The sequence below is a fragment of the Hydra vulgaris genome, chromosome 15, assembly GCF_038396675.1.
Source record: "Hydra vulgaris chromosome 15, alternate assembly HydraT2T_AEP".
In the NCBI taxonomy this organism is placed as follows: Eukaryota; Metazoa; Cnidaria; class Hydrozoa; order Anthoathecata; family Hydridae; genus Hydra; species Hydra vulgaris.
In genome coordinates, this window is record NC_088934.1 from 14094564 (window position 1) to 14117940 (window position 23377).

Here is a 23377-nt window from a genome sequence, read left to right on the forward strand (position 1 = left end):
ACTAAATTCTTTTTTGGATGCAAATAAATGTCATATCATATGCAATATCCCAAAGAATGTAGTCTTTAATGATATTACTAGTAAAATGTAATACAATATTATGCTGTTTTATATTGTTAAAAATGATTACTTTTAATAACACTCGATACAATATTCTTAGGGATATGATATCCATACCACACGGAGAAATAAATGATTATTTGTACCAAAAAAATGAATTTGATATATTAATAAAAATAATTTATTAATAAATACTTATTATTAAATTATTTTTGCCTTTAAAAAAATAATAATAAAAGAAGATCTTTATTAACGAAACTACTAATAAATATACAATGGCCGATGATCCAGAGTTAGAAGCTATTCGTTCTCAAAGACTTGCTCAAATGCAATCTCAGGTGTGTCTAATTATTTAGTCTTACTTAACAGAAAATAATAAAAATAGTCTTATTTGACACAAACTCTACCATTTCCTATATTTATTTACTTAATATTTAAGTTTTTATTTTTATTAGTAAAAAATAACTATTTTGCTAATAGCTGTAGATTATTAAAGTTGATTTTTTTTTTAGATTTAAAAAATCCAATTACAAATAGTATATTAATTTTTTTTCTTTCTTCATATATACTGTTGTTCTTATATGCTGCCTATAAGAATCAAGAAAAAGTCAACCTACTTAAATTCGATTTTAAAGCAAAGAGATGCAATTCATAAATTATTTTTCACTTTAGATGCATAATATGCATTTAAAGTGAAAATAGTTTGTGAATTGCATCTCTTTGCTTCAACTTTAAATTTGTGTAGATTGACTCCAGATTACTATTTATGAAGGAGCTATATAAATTCAAATTACAAGTCACATTTCTCCTTGAAAATACAAGTTGGCATGATTATATAACAAATAAGGTTGTATTAGCATTGTTGTGAAAATAAATAACTATATGACTATTTTTTTAAATGGTCTTAATGTAATTTTGAAAAATTACAGTGTCAAAAAAGTTTTCATCCACCTATCCTGTACATTTTTCAGACGTGATAACTTATTCAGCAACAATATAAGTATAATTTCAACTATTATATCAGTTAACCGTTCAAGAAGTATCCTAAAAAAAGATTTTATAAAATTATGAATAGAAAATTACATACAGCATTTAAAAATAAACAATGCCTGTTTTTAGGTCAAAAGAGTTTTCATCCACCCTGCACTCCAACCTTAATTTGTTTTTAAATCAGTATTGAAGTAACATTTTTAAAATATAAAGTAGATTTGGTAACATTTTTGTATCAATTTTTCTTTACGCAATTTTTTTATTTTCATTAGAATAGTTGTTAAAAATGAGAGTTGCAAAGGGAATTATTTATTAGACTTATTGTTAGATTATGAACTATGCTTATTGTTAGACTATGAAAGGAGGGAAAATAACAGCTAAATATATGAGAAATTATAAAGAAATCGTGTGCAACTGTGCAGTTCATTATCAAGAAATCACCGAAAAATTGCTGATTAGCCATGTACAGGATGTCCAAATAAAATTCAAGTATTACATCGACAAGCTATTTTGAGAACAGTTATCCAGAATCTTGAAATAAGTGCTCCAAAACTTGCTGGAATGCTGTAAAATGATTAATGTGAATTGCATCCTATAACTGTTAGAATAACCTTAAGAAGAGCTGGATACCATGATAGAGTACCATTGAAAAAGCCCTACATCATCAAAGTCAACAAACCCAAACAATTACACTTAACAATTACATTTTGCAAAGGTTTATACTAATGAACCACAACATTCTGGGAATCGGTCCTTTTTGGTGATGAGTCAAAGTTTATTGTGTTTTTATCAGATGGATGAGTTAAAGTTTAGAGAAAACCAAATAAAATTAAAAAAAAAACTTGAGTTTAAGTTAAGTTCAAGTCAACATGCTTCGGTGAAGCATGGTGGAAGAAATGTTTTAGTGTGGGGGTGTATGAGTGATTGAGGTGGAGGAAACTTGGTTTTCATGGAAATAATGGATCAAAATGTGTATTTATACATTCTAAAAAATAATCTAGAAGAAAGTGCCCACAAATTGTGACTTACTAGGTCATTAATTTTTAGCAAGATAACAATCCAAAACATACAGTTAAATGTGTCAAAGAATGGCTAATATTTAAATAGCTAAGCAAATTCATACAACCCACTATGTCCAGATTTGAATCCTATCGAAAATCTGTGGGATGAATTGGGTAGATGAATTAGTACCCACCATGTGAGAAATTGGCCACAACTTGAATTATTAATTATGAAAGAGTGGGGCTCAGTCACTCTAGAAATGACCAAAAAATTAGTTTGTACTATCAAAAACAAACTACATGAGGTAATAAAAGCTAATGATGGAAACACAATTTATTAAAACACTAACAAATTGAGTTTGCATAACAATTTTATTTGATTTTTGTAAAGTGGATGAAAATCTTTTATTCCAAAATGCTGTATTTTATTTATTACTCCTTACTTTAAAAAATCTTTTTGTACAATATTTTTTAAATGATATAATTAAGTTTATATCATGCTTATTTTGCTGAATAAAAAGTCATTGCATTTTTAAAATATGCAAGATAGGTGTGTGAAAACTTTTTTATCACAGTTTTTTTTTTGCTAAAGCAAAAACTTAAGTTATATGTGGAAAGTTAGGTCTGCAAATTGATATTTTGCAAACGATATTGTGGTCAGTAAAATAACTATTTCCGTATAGAGTTAATTTTAGTAATTATATTTATATTCTATGGAATAGTCTTTCTAAACTAAATTCAAAAGTTTTATTTATATTTTTATTAATTCACAAATATAGAAACGAGAACAAGAATTATTTGTTTACATTCAAACATGTCTGTTGAACAAAGTTCAAATGCTTATCGTATTTAAAATTTTGATGGAAGCCCATCAAAATTTTAAATACAATAAGCATTTGAACTTTGTTCAACAGATGTCATTTAATAATTTTTTTATGAAAAAAGGGTTTAATTAACTTTTGCTGAAAACTTTAAAATGAGAAACAGAGTTTGATTATCATTTGAACTTATAATTTACTTAAAGAAATTAATCCAATTTGTTGTTAAATACATTCATTTACAGAAAAAGTGCATATGCAAAAGTTTATAAATTACTATTAGTAAATTTTTGCAGCGTATAAGAAAAAAAATGGAATTGGTTGGGTTTTCTAGATTCTATCAGTTATGTCCAAAATGGTGCTTAACTGTTAGTTCTTCAGATACTTATTGTATTTGTACACTATTCACCAAAACATTAAGTTGATGCTTGCAAGTAGCCCAGTTATGTTGGAATATAAATGCTTGATTAATAACATATTTTTTAATATTGAATCAAGCGAATGTATGATTCACTGTTTTGATAAATGTCCATGAATCAAATAAAAGACTATGAATCAAATAAAACTGTAGATTTTAAGGAATGAGCTCATGAATCAGCTCATGAAACTTGAAAAAAAAAGAACTTTATTCATATGAGTTGATGGTTTTGATGGATTTTTATGAAAATTATTCTTTTTTTTTTTGTGCAAGTTGCAATTCAAGGATTTTACTGGAAAACAGCCAAGCAATAGTGCACTCTTTTGTTGTTAATTACAAACTGAATGATGTAATTCAAAATAAATGTTATTATGTTATAAGTGATTACATGCATCATAATGCAATTCCTGCTCATGTGTTTCTACGTGGAACTTCTTTGCAACTAGTCTTGAAAAATCTTCCTGTGATGGAGTTGGAGGAACTGTGAAGTGTTTAGCAACACATTGCAGTCTTTAATGGCCCATCAATAATCAAATTTTATCTTCCTGAAATTTATATGATTTTTGTAAGGAAAGTGTGGCAGGTATTACTTTTATTTATGTTTCCAGTGATGAAATGGACAGTGTAAAAGGCAATCAGGAGAAGTGATTTAGTTCTGAATACATAGTTGCAGGTACCCATAACAATTACAATATTGTACCAGTAAATAAAAATCAAATTAGCGTCAGAGTTGTAATTTTAAATGACAATGCACTATTTATTGTAAACATTTATTAAAGTTAAAATAATAAGTCAACTATACTACATGTATATATGGCATTGGTGGATTGGTAACCTTTAGGAAATTTCAGGAGAGCAGGAAGATGTTTTCATTGGTTTTATGCGTCCTCATGGTATAGCTCAGTCATTTTACTGCCCTAGCAGCATGAATACTTGTTGGATACCAGAGCAGTATGTTATTGCAATCATCCCAGATCCAATCAATTATGTAACAGGTTAAACTACAGTTTATCATCATTGTTGTTTCAGACATTAGTTCCAAATTCAAAGATATTTTAAACATGTGATTGAAATTATGTTTTTTAATTAGTGTACTTTATATTCGCGTTAAAAAATTAAATATAATGTTAAATATTAAGCAGAATTTTTCTTGTCCTCCTAGATTCCTTTTGCAACTTTCCAATGATGCTAAACAAAAAATAATATAAAGTCTGCCCACATTTAGTCTTAAGGGTTTAAATACATACCATTTTAAGGTTTTCCACTTTTGGCACCATTTTTATTTCAGAATAACTTATCATAGACATTTATAAAAGAGTTAATTTTTGCTCCATATCATTATGTTTGTATTTAGAACATTTAGAGAAAAATAACAATATCAAAAATATTTTTTGATGTTGTTATTTGTGATACCCTACAAAAAACCGAAAAAAAAATTAAATTTGTTTTTTATGTTAGTTAATGAACCATCAATAATAATGTAGACACGATATAAAACTTGTAAAACTGAGGCCTTAAATTGGTTAAAATTTTTGGCAAATTTTTAAAACCAAAACCCAAATTTCAGCTATAAACCTGTTGAAAACAACAAATAAAATTAATTTTTAAGAATAAGTATTGTGGGGCCACTTTTTATTAGAGAAAATTTTTTTCCAACATTCTTATTTTTTTATATATATATATATATATATATTTTATTTTGATAGGTTTTTAAGGTGCTTTATGATGACCTAGCAGTTTAATCATTGAGCACAGCAATGGAGCATTTAACTAGGAAGTTCAAACCTACTTCCTTACCAACATAGTTTATCTGACCAAAGCTCGCATGGCCCCTCTAACCTCTTTGTTTTGAGCTAGAATTCTAACCAAAAAAGTATTAGGACTTGTTTAAAGTGTTCTTATATTCAATTTAAAAATGGGTTTAATATGTTTCTTAGTATGTTTTTTAAATAATTTGTTTTTCTCCACATGTATATACCATAGTGTAATTATACTAGGACTAAACTTTCGTAATAAACTTTCTAATCTTAAATAATACAGTCAACTCGGGTAAAATGGGAATAAAGTTAAGATGGTTTTTGTATACAGTTGCACTAGTTGAACTATGATTAATTTAAACTGAATTTTTATTCCAAAAATTTTACATTTAATTAATTAAGAATTAAAATCAATTTACAGAAAATATTTTATTTCGCAATTTTATAGATAGGGTTTATGCCCATTTTACCCCATGACATAACTATTTTACCCCAGGGTGTGGGGTAAAGTGGATATACTATGGGGTAAAATGGGTAAGGGGTTCTGATGGTAAAACTTAAACGTTTCAAATAAAAATAATTCAAAACAACTGAACTTTTTTAAAAGTTTATTCAAACTTATACAAAATTACACTTTTTGTGATCAAACTGTGTGTGAAAAGTGTACATTTATACTGCTCATATATATATTTGAGTGAGGATAATCCACAAAAATCATTTAGTCTTAAGCTTCCTTGATTAAACAAATCTCATAAATCAATCTAGCTAAGGGAATTTGTATTGTTCACAACTATAGCAGGAAGGCTGTGGCAATTTCTTCAAGATGTTGTTATTCACTATGTTGTCAATGTTATCCTTCTCAGGAAAAACATAGGATGGCCCTACTGGTGACTTTGTCAGAAACTTCACAGTGTACAAGTTTTATCTAGGATTTCAATCACATGTCTGTAGAACTCTTCTAGGGTTTCAATCACAAGTCTGTAGAACTTTCATCTAGGGTTTCAATCACAAGTATGTAGAACTCATGGTTAATCTTTTCACCAACATACTCTGCCAGCATTCAATCCCCAGCAATTACATTGAAGTTGTCATTTTCTTCAGGGACTTTCTCAATCTCTTCTGTCATTATCTCTTATGTTTGTTGGTTTGACCTGCATTCTTTAAACCTGCTATTTTGTATTTTTTTGCGAATCTGCCTTTGTCCTCATTAAACATCCTGGTTGCAAAATCCTCTGTTGTTAAGACTTTTCCAACCTTTGCCTGCATTTTTTTCCTTTTTCTTCCAGAATTGCTAATTAAATCCATGTTATTTTGTGCACAACTTGGAGAAATAGTTTTCAAAATTGCACTTTAGAAGGAGATGAGATGTGTTACTGTTAGTGTCTAGAGTCTCTAAAAAAAATGCACACAGAGGAAATTGCAATAGATATGTTACTGTCCATATGTGTCCAGAGTCTCTAAAAGTGAAACGCTTGGTTAAACTTGAAGCATAGGACTGTGTGCTTTTGAGTCTATAACATTTGAAGCTGAAACCACTAGCTGTTGATTGCTTTCCACTGACTTGACAGCTGAAACAATCCTATGTTGAATGTTGAACTGCTTCTTTGTTTAATGGATAGAGCCTGCTACCTCTGAATGCACTTACTGCATTTTTCTCTGTTAATTGGTCATAGAGTTGATTTACAAGGCAAGGAAAAAACTCTTTGCTTACTTTCTATAGATGATTCTTTCTATACCATCTCTTCAGAATATCCTTCCACGCAAGCTTGTGGTTTAAAGACCCCAACGTCCAGAGACTAAAGAACATGACTTGTGTTAGGTGGCATACATAGTATTATGATAGTATTTGCCTTTGCGGGCTTTATTGTACCATAAGTTAGGTGACCTCCATGGCCATCATAAATGAACAGCACATATTTTTGATATGTTCAATGCTTTTAATGAAATGTTTAAATCATCAATCAAAAACTGTGTTTTCCATCCATCCAGACTTTGTTGTTGTATAATAAGTACCTGGAGTTTGTTGTTACATAACAAGTACCTTACGTCCATGAATAATACAGATGTAGCCTTTTGTATACAGTAAATTGGGGGCAGATACCATCCTGAAGCAGACACACATTAAAAAACACTATAACTTGCTTTTCCTCCACATTTTAGATAAGCAGTACATGATGAAACACACACAAACACTTTACAAGCAAAGGGTTTGTCCCTAAGCCAGCTTTATCAAGGTTAAAAATCATTTTCATACATTTGAAAAAAGGCATTGACAACACTTTCTGTCAGCCATTCTGCCCTTGCTTTGATTAAGAGTTCAGGCTTTCCTTTTGAAAGTTTCTCTTTCCATCTCTTTTCAAACCCAATAATCCAGTTTTCACTAGGGCAGTTGTCTTTGAAAGAATTAGGTCTTCCTGTTTCTTGAATGAAACACTTAACCATTTATATCAAATGAGGATATTAATTAGGATATATAAGTTTGAGGATATAATTACTCTTCATTTTTAATCAAATCAGCAACAGTTAAACACTGTTGTAGACCTGCAAAAATACAGAACAAATGAATTAATGTCCATTCAGATCTGCATTTGATTCATAATACATAATAATAAATGCTGCTAGATATCACTGTGACTGTTAATGTGTGGTCAACTTTCATTGTTAACAATTGAAATAAAACCCACAAATATATAAGTCTATTTTATAAAATTGGGGCACTAAAAAGCTAAAGCTTACATAATAGTCCCAAATGAACTGAATTGACCTGTTGGCATTAGCTTTTCTTAGTATTTTTTATATCCATTTTCCCCCATTCTGGTTTTTTAACTAATATTTAAAATGGTTTAGTTTTTCATATTCCTGTTACTATTACCTAAAAAAAAGAATTTCTCCTGCTTATAAATCTGTAACTTGTGACTGTGAATATTAAATACATCATTTTTTACGACAATGTTTTACCTGTTGGTAAAAGCACATGGAAACCAAAACCAAAATGGCAGCACATCCTGTAAAGAAGCATTGCAGTAACAAAATTTCCCGATTACAATTTTTTTCATTAAAATGATTTCACTATCATAAAACACTAAAACTTAATTCAATACTTTAATAGTGCATTTGTAATAAAATTAATAAACTGCTCTACCCATTTTACCCAAACTACCCATTTTACCCTGGTTGACCCTACTCAAATAGCCGTAAACATGTAAATGAATGGTTTTACCTAATATAAAAAATTAGTGTCAAATTTTAAAACCTAACAAACACTTAACAAAAATTGTACTAAAATTTAGACAAAAAAAGCATGAGAACAACAAACACCTAAAAAGTAAGTTTTATTAACTTTTAAATGATCTTGTCATGCTTTTTCTGAATAAAGTTGAGAAAAAATGAAAAAATGCATTAAGATTTTTTTTTTTTTTAATAAAACTCATCTTACTTGAAAAGTAAATAGTTACAATAAATTTTGAATTCACATTTAACAAATATTATATATTTTTTACATATATTTTTGCAGATTTTACAGATTCAGTTCGACAGTTGTATGTTGTAGTAAAATAAGATAGATTGGCTTTTGCATTAGCTTTGCCTAATGCCAATCTAGATTTCACAGGCTGGGTAATGTTTACTATTTTCCATGAAGTAGGAACTACCCTTTAGTAAAGTCAATGCTGAAATAGTATAACTAAAGGTTTTGCCGATTGGAATGGACAGCTGTGTGACTAGTGGATGGATATTATTAGGTTCTTGCATTTTATTTGAATTCATTTGTCTAATAAGTTGCTTGATTCAATTAGTATTAACTCTAGTATTTCCAATTTTATTGTTAGTTTTGCTAAAAGTTTTGCGTAGTATTGGAATAGATGCTAAATTGAATGCGCATTTGAACTTTTTGTTCAAATTTGTCAGTTGTTATTGGACCAGAGCAGTTTAGTAAGGAGCAAATACTAACTTTAATATGATATACATGAACAGGCGCTTAAGATTTTTTAAATTATAAGCAAGGTTGGGTTCAAGTTTATTTTGTGCTTTTTTGCTAGTTTTCTTTAATTTATATTTTACAAAAATTAATGAATGTTATTGGATGAAGCAAGTGCAGATAGTTCTGCTAGTTTATCAGAATTCAGGGATGTGGCGTTTGTAAAGTAACAGCTTAATATAGAAAGAGCCTTACCATTGTTAGTTAAACCATTACTAGTTTTACTAGTTGTCCAAGTCATTATTGTCAATGGTGTTACTATAGTAGTAACTTTGGCAGAACTAATTGGTACACTTGTAGTTGGTAACTTCATCAGAACTAATTGGTGCTTGTAGTTGTCCAAGATGTTGGTGTCGATAGTGCTGCTTTAGTAGTACTGTTGGCAAAACTGATCAGTCTAGTTCTTGATAAAGATTTTGTTGATAGAACTTTATTCTTCATTTGTTCTTTCGATTGCTGTTTTTCATTTAGACGAAGATTACTATAATTAGTTGAGTTCTTCAATCTTTTCAGGGAAATTCTTTCTCAGCTTCTTGGTCCACTTGTTCAGCAATAACTAGTGGTGCTTTTGCTCTTAATGATTTTTCTGTTAACTATGTTAGTAGTTACGCTGTCAGGTTTTCTTTTTTTTAATCGTTTTGTCTGTCTTATTTTGCTAGTTAGATTAATAATTTATTGTATAAATAATTAGAGTGCCAATTTCTACTTCTTCATTATATTACTTAGATCCTCATTGTTACTTACATTTTCATCAGTTGTCGTCGGCATTGGCAATCCACTAGTTATAATGTTATTGGCATTTTTCTCTTTTTTTTTTCAAGTGCAAAAACAGAGTAAATAGTTACAATGGTATCATTGTTTTTACCTGATATTATGTCGCTAAACAAATTTTTCAGTGATTTCCATTTTCCACATTTGATTTTTCATTAAAGGTCTTAAATTTTATTTTTTAGGGTTTTATTTTCATGGTTTAGGAACTTAAATGATTTTGGGAAACATTTGATCCATTCATAATGTTTCTTGGACATGTCTAAATGATGACCTGACCTCAGACTTTCTTGTATGATTGCATTAAGTGCTGTTTAATCCTTAGACCAAGTTGTTTTGCTTCTTTAGTTAAAAGAGGGTTACCACCCTGAATAACAGTGGATTACCTCCTTTTTATTCTTTTATACTGTTAACCTTGTTATAAAGGGTTTTTTTTCCGTAAGACAAATTTTTTTCCAAGTTTATATTAAGAAAGTAATGAAAAATATTTTAAAATTTGAAAAAGTTTCTTAGTTTATGTGGATCAGTTTACCTTGGGGAGGTGAGTATGTAAAGATAAATATAAACTAAAACAGGATATTGAATAAATTTTAAGGCAATATTTTAATATTTTAATAATTTAAATTACAAAAAGTTTTAATTAAAGATTGTTTTTTGATTAGTCAGTTGACTAATTGAGTCAATGTAGCAGCACTCCTCGCATGTTCTACTTATTTGTCAGTTGGTGTATGTAAACAGTGCCAAAATATAATAAAAAACATTCAGAATGGTTTTATTTTTATCAAAAAAAAAAAAAAAAAATTCAAATCTATTAAGTTCGGTTTTTGTGGTTTTCTAAAAAGGATAAAATTTTAATCAGTTTCCTCAATTAAGTTTAATGGTTTTTACTTGATTTTGTCACTTTTAAAGACAAAGTTGTTAAGTTGTTTTTTACCACAAACGGTAATTTGTAGTAAAAATTACTATTTGTGTTTTACAGTTTGACACAAATGTCAAACTATAAGGGCTTCAGTACACATATTGACTGACATATAAATACCTAAAATAAAATAAAAAATTGTGTATAATATATAAATAAAGATCTTAGATATCAACCAAGAAAATCTAGAGTTAAAAAGTTGAAGAGCTAAGAATTCAGATCTTTCAATTTAGTTTAGAATCAAGTTTAATGTGAAAAATGCTTATTTTCTTAATGTATTTTTAATAAATTTTTTAATTTTTTTATGAAGGTACCAAATGGTGATCAACAGCAACAAGAAGCCATGAAAAGGTAATAACAATTGCATTATGTATTACCTATTGTTAGTGTAAAATTGGATTAGGAAGTGTTACTTATTGTATATGTAAATGTATTACTTTATATCTTAATAATAAATTATATAATAAACACAAAAAGTTATTTAAAAATCTTAAAATAATCCCTGTTGTCACATTACTTTTCACACACTTTTTAAATGTCACATGATTTGCACCCTGATTTAATATTTTTGTTAATTTGAACCCATATATATATATATATATATATATATATATATATATATATATATATATATATATATATATATATATATATATATATATATATATATATATATATATATATATATATATATATATATATATCAGGGTTCAAATTAACACAAAAAAATCAAATCGCAAAAAAAAAAGTGCTAATCCATTATAGCTAATTTTAAACTTATTTAAAAATAAATTATTCATTGCGATGGTTTTGCAAATGAAAAAAAGCTATGAGAAAAATATTACAGTCATTAACAGTGTTAATGACTGTAATGATTTCTACTCAACCAATTCCCTCTGAACAATCATTTTTGTATTCTTTTAAGCAATCATTAATGATTTCTACATCAGTAACACCCTTTGGATAATCATTTGTAATACTATCTTTTGAGCAACTTGATAAGGAAACTGGATTTTGGCTAAAAGATTTTTTTCAGAAAATTTTGCCAACTGAATTCTGTGAAGACCAAAAAGAGTATTTTGGAAAAAAAAGATTGTCTTTACATGTTGATGTCTTCTTCAATGAAAATCATGAAAATAAGAAAAAAATTATATTTTACTACTGTATATAAATGTGAGCAAACCCTTGTTGATGTACTCTGTCTTGCTGATGCTGTTTTTGGCCAAAGTTAAAAATGATTTTCTTGTTTAAAAAATATTTCAGATATTTTTTAAACAAGAAAATCAAGTCAGATAATGCACTATCTTATCATGTAAACATCTACTTACTTTACAAAACTCTTTATAAAGTTTGCAAAGCAGAATGTAATAGAGAGTTAGGTACAAAATGTGTCATCAGGAGTTTAGTTGATGCTTGAAACAATTTTTTGACTGCAGAAGTTGAATGTTCAAAAATCAAGCAAAACTTAATGTTAAATACTTAAAATTAAAATTAAAACTTAAAGTAAATTATCAAATACGGTAGTGGTGTAGTGGTAAAGCGCTCGCTTCATAAGGGAGAGGTTCCGAGTTCGATTCCCACCACGTCCCTGGTAGTACCCCGCTCAATTTGTTTCTCCCCGCAGCGGCCTTGTTCGTCAAGGTTCGTGTTTCGGAGATGAGAGAGGGTTGAGAGAGGGTTATAACCACAATTAAGTAGCCCTCAACTTGTTTTTCTGCACAGCGGTCTTGTTTGTCAAGGTTCGTGTTTCAAATAAAATTTCTATAAAGATAATGAAAGTGCGTTTGATATCATACGTTTTCGATTATTTTATATAAAACGATAATTTTTTTAATAATACGCTCGAAATTAAAATATAAAAAATATGTAAAATGTTTACCTTATATCTCTACTTTTATGATTTGTGCTTGATACAAATAAAAAGCGCTATCAGCATTCGAAAGAAGAAAAATTATCTTGTGTTCTAACAGAATAAAAAGAAGCTATTAAATATTTTTTACCCCCATTCATTTTATTCCTATTCTCAAATTATTTTATTTAGCGTTACAGTTTTTGTATTCGTATAAATTTTTTTGCAAAAATATATTTAAAAATATTTTAAGTGAGGTTTTAAGTTAATAGAACTTTGTGGTTATCGACTACATAACGCTCTTAGAATTATATCAAGAAGTTTATTGGTTGAAGTTTATTGGTAGAAACTAAAAGAAAAATCAATTTAAGATAAAAAAGAAAATTCCCGGTGCCAGATACTGCAACAAATGGCAGATACCAGGTACCCGGTAAAACAGCCAATTTGCCGGGTTCCCTAGTCCGAAGTAAGTTTAATTTTGCTGTTAGCATATATTTAGCAAGAGTATATTTTTTAACGAAAAAAACAATGTATTTTTTACCTGATGATTGCTAAACGCATGAAACTTTTAGTAGTAAAAATCATGTAGTTATTTTTATTTAATCTCATCAAAAAATCAATTATATATATATATATATATATATATATATATATATATATATATATATATATATATATATATATATATATATATATATATATATATATATATATATATATATATATATATATATATATATATATATATATATATATATATATATATATATAACTCTGACAGAGAGTTGGAAATGAAAAATGCTATGCTCACTCAATTGTTAGACCAAGGTGCTAGAGCCAGATGTAAGTAATTTTTTAAATTTATCTTTAAATTTTTTTATCACTTATTAAGATGGGATCTAATATTTTGGTTTTTGTAAAAAAGCTTTTATATAGTCCAATATTTTTACTAGATCTATTTAAAGTTTTGAAAATGTTTACTGTTTATGATTCCACACTTGTGAGGTTTGGAGGGGTTTCTATTTCTAATACCATTTTCTTGTCTAAATATGACATTTTAGAAAAGTTGAAGTAATTTATTACATCCAGATGCCCTTCCTCGTTTTAAACTTTGCAGACCAGAACTGAGTATTTTTTTGACATTACCACTAGGAAGATTACCATCCAAGGCAGGCATTGTTTTAAAGCATTATACTATATGGATTTTGTATATGAAATGCTTGTTTTATGTATGTGTAATGCTAAATTCTTTAGTTACCTGTCTGAATATTTTGTTGTAATTTGATATGGTTTACAAGACGTTTATTTAGAAAGCATATTGTCATTGTTAAATCATTTTAATCACATTTTGAAATAAGGTTTGAATTTGGATTGAAGTACTTTTTTTGCTAAAAACCAGGTTTTTAATTTAACTTTTTTTTATTTGAAAATTTCATTAAATTTATGTGAAAAAAGGTTTAAACTATTATAACTAACTTAATAACTAGTCTTTTATAACTAATTATAACTAATAATTTAGTTAAAAACCTTAAAGTTTAATTTAATTCGAAGTTACTGTTTATGTTCATTTTACATTTTTGGATCTCTGTTTATTATTGCTTAGTTTCAAATTGTGTTTTTTAATTTTTTTTAATTTTATTGTTACAAACATTAATGCAGAGTTGCAAAAAGGACTTTGGATTTGAAAGTCACAAATAGATTATTTCTTTCTGGTTTTTGGTATCCAGGAGCTCAAAAAATTTAAGAAAGTTTATGGGCCATTTTTTGAAAAAAAAATTAAGACTTTTAGATTAAAGAAACAATCAATTTTTGAAGTCCTTGTGTATAATGCTGGCAAGGCACTTCAGGCCTTAAATTTCATGAATTTTTTCTTATTGCAAATCATGTCACCCAATATTTTTTGAGCATTTGGACACCAGAGACCAGAAATAAAACAGAAATTTAAAGTCCTTATAGGACTCCACATCATTGGTTACAAAGATGCTTATTATAACCTGTTTTAAAAAGGTGCTTTTAATCAACTGTTTTAAAAATGTAAAAAAAATAATTCAAAAATTAAAAAAGTAACTCCATATCAAGCAAATGTGAGGTCTGGTTGCAATAATATTTTAAAGAATGTAGTGCTTAAAATTTTCTTAATTATAATAATTTAAAAATAATAGTCTTTTGAACAAATATTTTTTCAAAGTTTCAAAGTCAATTATTATCACAAGTTTTTCATATTTCAATAAATTTCATAGTTCAATGAATTTTTGTTAGTCTTTGTAAGAGCATCAATTTAAAATCAAAAATTAGTTAAGCAGAAGCAAAGGATTTTTTTAAGCTTATTTTTAAAATTAGCTGACAGCTTTTTTAAAAAACACTATCATGTAAAAGCAAATCACATGTAAGAAACATGTGACTACAAGAATTATGTTACTTAAGTAGTACAATCACTTTATTACTATCTCACAAAGTAAAACTCAATATCATTTAATGCAACATATGGCACATTAGATTTGTTTGCAGGGTAGTATTAATTAAAAATTAACAATAGAAAATCACTTTATGATAAAGATAGTTGTCTGCTTTTTTTACAATTTTTTTGATTACTTTTGATTACAAGGTTACTTAAACAAGCAGTTCCATTCAAATTGTATTTTTTATTTATTGCGTATATTTTTAGATTTTAAATTTTTGTGTTTTTTGCAATACATTTTTTGCGTTTTTTGCAATACATTTTTTGAAACACCTAAATAAGATTTTTACTTAATTTTTAATAGATTTAAAAATTAATTTAATTAATTTAGTAAAAACTTTATTTAGCAACCAAAAGTTGCCTTTTCTTTTTCAACACTTCAAACTCTAATTAAAACATTTTTAAACAAACACTAATTAAAACATGTTTAAACAAGTACAACAAGTTTTCTCTCATTTTACAACACCTATTTTATAGTTGTTGTAAAATGAAAGATAATAGTTTTTATAGTTAAGAATAATTTCTAGAAATTCTAACTTGTTATTTGTCCAATAAAAAATGTATACAAAAACATAAACATGAAATATAAAAGTGACATGCTCACAAATATCAAAACAAACAAAACATTTAGTTATATATGAATGCATTAAAAAAAAAAAAAATGCTATGATATTTTTCATATATTAAACTTGGATTTCATTTGCAATTTATTGTTATATTGTTTTAATGCATTCTAACACAATTTGAAAATTAAATCTAATTACAATGTAGTATTTAAAAATATGCAATCACACAATTTATTGTTAAACAGTATAAATATTAAAGCTATGTAAAATTACATTTATGATATTTCATATGTGCTTTATTTTTATGTTATATAGAAAAATTTTGTTACAAGGTCTGCAAAGTTTACAAGTTTCTCATACCCTTACCCACAAGTAAGATAAACTATATAAGAGAAACTCGACTAAAATACAAAAGGTAAGAGAAAATTGACTAAAACGCATAACTAAAACACATTTTATTAATCACATAATTTGACAAAAAAAAATTAATAACTAAAAGTATTTCTGTGCTCCTTATATAAATAGTAAAAGAGTAATTATGTAAAATTGTTTATAAAGTTCAGCTGAGTCGAGTTCCTCATTTTAACAACTATTTTTAAGAACGTTATTAATCTTTGTTTTTGTATTGTAAATTCTTTGTATTTCTTGCTTTTATATTTATGATTGTTTTATGTAAATCTTTAGTAAACAGTATAGCATTAGTTAAACCTGAAAAAGCTAAAATGGTAGAAAATATGATTATTCAAATGGCAAGAACTGGTCAAATTAGTGGAAAGGTTAATTTTTTAGTTTTATTTTTATTTTATTATAAAGTTATCGATTAATTAAAAAATATGTATACAGGAAAAAATAAACACAGAATATAATAAAAAATATATTAAAATTATATAAGAAGCGAAAAATTCTAAAAATTTTAAAAGTTATACAAGAAGCAAAAAATTCTAGGATGTCTAAATTGTCTAGAATGATAAACGCTGGATCTTCTTGACTCTACCAATGGATTTTTGCTTGTGTCTTCTTTTAATGGCTGAGTAACTCTTTCTGTTATCTTCCATTGAGTGTATAACTCTAAAACTCAATTTAATAATTCTGAAAACAAACTGCCTAAACTCTGTGGTAGCTCTTAGAGAGACTGATCCTATCAACAGCTGTAAAATATCAAAATATTAACAGTGCCATGTTACTCATGGATAGTGTTGCTCTCAGTGCTTTTTGTGTGCATTGTTGAGGCCACATAAGGAGCCCTGGTTACAATATTTGGTTAATATGTTGATTGGTTGATTAGTGGAACTGAGGCAACTGCATAGCTTGATGCTAGTGGTGTCATGCACTATCTATAAATGAGTCAAGTTATTTATTAAGTTAAACTTTAATAATTTCTTTATCAAGTTCTTTATTAAACTTAGCTTGTTCGTCAAGGTTCGTGTTTTGAAGTTATAGAGTTGAAAGAGGTTTGTAACCACAACTAAGTAGCCTCCTCTACTGTAATGGTCTTCTCGACCTTTGGCAGGTGAATTTACATAATAATAATAAAAAAAGAATCATAAAACACGACTATAGCACCTAAAAATACTAAACAAAAAGCATTCTCACCACCTAATTATTTTAATCTGTTTTTTACAAATATTTAAGGTCTTCAAAGTAACTTATTATCTGTTGAATCTTACCAAAATTCACAAGACCTACTTGCTCTACTCGTGAGACTAATTTGAATTCAGCTGTTTCATGTTTCATCTCAACATTGATGGCTATTATCTTAAAATAGATACTCTAAAACTTTTAACTTGTACCTGTTCTTCAGACTGTATCATCACACTTCATACTACCTTTACATACCTTATGGCTGACTCAGATTTGTGATTCTTTTTGTAATGACTCTTAGGCTGATGTCTTTTGTCTCTTCACTTTATTTTTATTGCCTTCTATAAAATCCTCTTTATTCAGGCAGCCATGAAAACATTTATTCCTCATCGATTTTAAGTCAAGCCTTGTTCTACTCCATAATTTTCACCTTGTGCATCTGTTATAACTAATCATAATTATTTTTTTCATCTATTTCAAATAAATAACTCTTTTAAGAACAAACATCTTTTTGTTATTGCAAGATGTAAAATGTAATAAAGTGTAAAAATGTAAAAAGGTGCTGTCTGATGCTCCATTATTCCCAGTTTACTAAATCTCTTATCTTATTTCAGAAGTTGGGTTCTAGAGACTTTTGGTAAATCTTTAACAGTATCATTAACAAAGGTAAGTCAAATATTTCATCTCTTATCTATGGTCTGATCTTGTTACCTCTCCCAAGAATAAGGCAGCAATTTTTGCATAGAACTTTTCCTCTAATTCATCTGTTGAATCTAAAGACTTCTAATATCTTTCTGAAAATGTCACCCTCTTCTTGTCATCCCTGAGAATAATGTTAATCCATTGTTAGACATCCAAAATTTCCTGCTTCTGTTGTTCAAGTTATTTCTCACTTAAACATATCTACAGTTTGTTGTTCACTCAACATTCCAGCCAAACTCTGACCCCTTCAATTATTGTTAAATCTTTTCTCCATTATTAGCAAGGTCTTGGATTTTTTAATTAACACGTTTCTAATATCTCATCTTGAGTCTAACAAATCTCTGATAATCCCTTGGGGCTTTTGATTGTATTGTTCTACAGCTTTTAACTGTTTTAACAGTAAGCTCTTGACATATAAAAAGCTCTCAATAGAGTCTGGCATGTTAGGCCGGACTTCTCCATTAACTTCTTATTTTGGCATATTTCATATGGCTATCATATGGGGTAACACTCTTTTTCATTTTTTATAATTTCTGGGCTGCCACAAGGTTTTATTCTTGGTCCTATATTGTTTTCCATCTGTTTTAATTAACTTCCTGACAATCCTACATGTTGTATAGAAGTGGTCCTATTTGTTAATAACAGAGCTATATATTCCATTCTTGACAAAGAATCATCACCTTTTGATTTTTTAGAATAGGCAGCTTATCTTGAGTGTAATTTTCTGCTTTATCTTGAGGCTCGGAGTGACTGGTGAATTTTAATCCAAACACTGCAAATAATTATTTAAATGTTGTTGATATTCCAATATTGATGAATAACTCTCTTACTCAGTCCTTTACTTTATGTTTTCTTGGGTTATCTTTTTGTACTGACCTCTCATGGGAACCTTATACAATCCATTGCAAAGTGATTTTTGCTAAGTTTACCTTATTATTATGCTCGTCATTATTTTACCCCTGATTCCATTCTTTATGTCTATAAACCTCTTATTCACTTTGTATGAAATTCTGTTATCACATTTGGGCTGGTATTTCTAATGATGCCCTTTCTTTTCTAGACAAGGTCCAAAATCATATTGTAAATGTAGTTGGATGTGCACTAGCAAGCTTGAGACTCAATCCCATCGTCTTAAGGTTGTATCTCTTTTTCTTTTCTTCAAATACTACCATAGTTGCTGCTCAAACAAGCTATGATGTCCTAGTTACTTCAACCAAAATTCTTTTTTGCTTGACTCCTCATTCAGCAAAATCACATTTTACTGTATCTTTTCCTGCAAGCTTCAAAAACTTTTGTTCGCCTAGTTTTTTTCTTTTGGAGTTCTCTTCCATCTTCATGTTTTTCTGAATCGTACAATCTACAGATTCTTAAGTCTTCTGTCAACGGCTTTCTTCTAATTTAACTTTACTTTTTTTTTCTGTAACTCCCGGCTTATATTGCGGTTGCTTGCAGATTTGTTGGGAGTAAATTAGTCAAAAAATAAAGTAGCAATATATATTTGTATATACTTAAAGACTTACATATATATTTCAAAATAATTTAAGTTATGAAACTTAAGTAATATCAACCGTTACTAATCTCATTTCATCTATATTCATTTAGAGTTGAAATTTAAAGATCCTTTTAAATTTTATATATTTACTTTAAAATTTGATATTTTTTAAGTTAAATGAACAGTCATTGGTGAATATATTGGAAAGAATTAACCAGCAAATGACAAAGGAAAGCAAAGTAGTGGTATGTCATTTTCATGTGAATGTATTTCATATTTAAATGAATGTTCTATTTATTTGTTATTTATATATAATTGATATTAACCTATTTATGTTAGTCAGTAGATTAATCTTAGTTTTACTTATTATTTATATTATCAGTAATATTTTAAAAGCAATAAAATGGTATGGATTTTTTGTAATATTAGAAAGATTTTTATGAGTTAGTCATTTAAGTGTCATGGTTGTTTTTGTCATGGTTGTTTGTGTCATGGTTATTTGTTTCATGGTCGTTTGTGTCATAGCTATTTCACATTTTCATAGTTGTACTGTGTTCTTATTGTTATTTTTTTTTAGATTAATCGTAGAAGATATTCGATAGATTCTGATAACGACTAAGACTTTTGGGTGTCTTTTTGAAAAGACTTTGATCAATTAATCCGTCAGTTTTTAAGAATTGTTTTAAATAAAATTCTGAAGTTCTAGTGATTAAAATGAATACAAATCAACAATAGATTTATTTAACAATAGATTTATGTACTTGGTTAAATAAATCAGATTTATGTACTTGGTTAAATTGGGATGTTGGTTGGGACTCTTCATAAAAATCTCTTCATATTTAATTTTTTTTATTTTAAGCTGATTTTTACATCTGTAAAAATTGAATGAACTTAGTGGTTTAGTTTTTGTTCTTTTAGTTTTACTTTAAAAGTTAAACAAATGAATAAAAAGAAAAGAATAATATAGAAAAATTCAAGAATGAAAATAACAAGACTTTTTAATTTTTTGTAGCTTTCATTATAAATTACTTTTTTTCAGTTTCATATTTTTTATTAATAGCTAAAGCCTTGAAAAGTTTACCTCGTACCTGGTAACCTCGTAACTTGTAAATATCCTCTACAAAGCATACTATATCCAATTTCATAACCTTCTACAAAGCAGCATTTTGTTTAGAATTTTATTTTCTATGAATCAATCAAAGGGTTTTCTTTTTTTTAATGATTTAAAAATGATTTTAAATTAGCCAAAATTAACCTAAATTAACTAACAGGTGTACCATGTGCTGTAACCTGTTATAACCTGTTACATAACATGTTCTTTTTACTAAGCTTTGTGGATAGTATTATGTTTACTGTTTTGTCATCTGTGAATTAATCAAAATGTTTGAATGAACCAAAATAAATCAACAGTAACCAAACATTTAAAAGAGTAAGTTGTTGTTTAGACTAAATCATACAAAGTGTTCATAAACCTATGAATGCATAACTTATTTTATTTTTAACTGTTTGGTAATAAAAAAATTTTCTTAAATTTCATTTAGTTCAGGTCTACTTTGTTTATTGTCCATCATTTTTCAAGAATTAGTTAAAAATAATTTATTATTAGACAGTGTAATCACAATTGCTTCTGTTGTAAGACTTTTCTTATTTAAACTATCTTTCATCTTGTGTTTGCATTCCTGTCTTAGAAAAGTCTTCTTCAGGAATCAATAATTGAACTGAAGAAAAGAAATTATCTTGTGCATTGAACAGAGGCTGTGAGTCAATATCTATTGCTCTTGATCTATCTTCACTTTTTGATATAGTCTTTAATACTGGTCTTTGCCTTAAGGCCTCTAAACATATCTGAGAATTTTTTCAAAATTATTAAATCATTCTTTTTTAATGTCATATTTAAGTTGCCTTTGATGGACCATGTTCTCCTTGATTTTTAAAAACCACTGAGGTGCTGCAAGATTCCATTCTTGGTTTCATTGCTTTTCATTTTTGTTAATGATCCTTATGACAATATTACCTCCGAAATGGCTACTAAATTGGTATTTGCTGATGATACTATATTTTGTTAATGATCCTTATGACAATATTACCTCCGAAATGGCTACTAAATTGGTATTAGCTGATGATACTATATAGTCCAGTCTTGATGAAAAATCATCTTTTTGATTGGTAAGAACAAGCAGCCAAAATTAAATGTTATCTTTTTTTTCTTACAGCTTGGGGCTTCTAGCGGCTTTTGAGTTTTAACCAAAGCGAAATTCAGTTGTTTATCACTTGCGGTTGACAGGTTGATGTTAAAGATGAGCTTGCAATTGTTATCTTATAAATCCTTTTTCTTTTTTTTTCAAAACCAATTTCACTTCCTACAAAATTGTAAGAAACCACTATTAAACAGAATTGAACTTAATTATTGTAATTACAATAATTTTGTCAATCTAAGTAATGGCAAATATCTAATCCAGTTCACTGCTTTATGGCTTTTTAGATTATCTTTTGCTACTGGAAACTGCATATCCGATCCATTTCAAAGTTAGTATTTGCTAAGGTTATTTTATTGTACAAGCCATTTTCTTACTTCTGATTTTATTCCCTGCTTATATAAATCCATTTCTTTAATATATGCACAATATTACTGTCTTATTGTTTGTTTTTTTTTTCTTTAATAATGTCCTTTCTTTTTCTTCTAATAATCTCCCTTTCTCTAGGCAAGATCCAAAAATGCATTGTAAAAGTAATCAGCTGCCAAGTTTGAGCCTCTGTCTTATTCTTTTAAAACTTTTAACGCTGTTCTACAAAAGCTACCATGTTTGCTTCTCAAGGGAGCTATTTTTTCTTGCTTCAACTACCAAAGCATAGTCTTGTGTGACATATATTGCAGCGCAAATGTATCCTTTTATTCATCTAGTTTTTTTTCTTTAAACACTCCTTTGGTATTTTCAAAATCTTCATTTTTTATCTCATATAATTTATAGTCTTCTGTTGCTCTTCAACTTGAATAGTGGTTGCTTGCAACTTGGGATTGAATTGAATTGAATTGGTAGGAATTGAATTGATTTAAAAAGAAAAAAGATTTGTTTAAGAATACCTGCAAGCTCATCAAATATATCAACCTGTAAACTTTTCAAATTTTTTTTTTTAAATCAAAGTCAAGTCTTTATATAGATCACAAATTAGGCTCAATTGATCGCAGATTTAGTTTGAGTTTAAGGCAAGTTTAGATTAAGTCAATAATGTAACTTAGCTTAGAAATTAAACACAACTTAAAAAAAATCCTAGATGCAATAAACCCTTTAAAATTAGCTGTTGAGAATCTGAGCAGTTTATATTTAACATTTACGAGTAGTAAAACAATATTAGAATTTGTGCTTTAGAAACTTTTTAATAAATAGTGAAATAAGCAAAAATTTGAAGTAATTGTATTGTCTGTAAAGTATAAATATAAACAAATGGGTAAAATATAAATTTAAACAAATATAAATTGAAGTTACAGAAATAGTTTAAGAAATAGTTGAAGTGAAAATATAAAGTAAAGTATGTAAATAGATTCAAATAGATGCGGAACACAAATGTTATGAAATTATTATGCTGCAAAAAGAACTCTGCAATTTCATCTTTTAGTGTAAATAATGATGAAATTATTTCAATGACTGCTCTCTTTAAAAACTTTGTCCAAAATACAAAAATCTACACTTTGATGTTGACAAATAGGCCATCAACTATGGATTTGAAAGGAGTATTTTTAGTGTGTTCTAACTTCTGTATTAATATGAAATTGTCCTTTCTAATAAGAAAATATTGAAAGTTGCATTTTTAGATTGGCAATAAAAGGTAAAATATAGAGTATTAAAAAGTAAGAAAAAAGTTAACCTAAAAATTTTTGAATCATTAAAAGTTATTGTAAGAAAAAAGTTGACCTAAAAGTTTTCGAATCATTAAAAGCCAGCAAAACATCTGTTTATTTTTAAATCCTGAAACAGCAAATTGCTGTTTTAAAAAAATGGCTAAACATATTACAAAGAAGTTAA

At 27.7% G+C, this 23377-nt stretch overlaps 1 protein-coding gene across 1 annotated transcript; it reads left to right on the forward strand.

Moving 5' to 3' along the window:
• The first annotated feature begins 240 nt into the window (after nt 1-240).
• Nucleotides 241-20152, forward strand: LOC136091494 (programmed cell death protein 5-like). The gene is made up of 6 exons (XM_065819115.1): nt 241-398; nt 11018-11058; nt 13338-13399; nt 16265-16356; nt 19529-19600; nt 19933-20152. The coding sequence occupies exons 1-6, from the start codon at nt 336-338 to the stop codon at nt 19972-19974; spliced, it is 372 nt and encodes a 123-aa protein (XP_065675187.1). The 5' UTR covers nt 241-335; the 3' UTR covers nt 19975-20152.
• The last annotated feature ends 3225 nt before the right edge of the window (nt 20153-23377 follow it).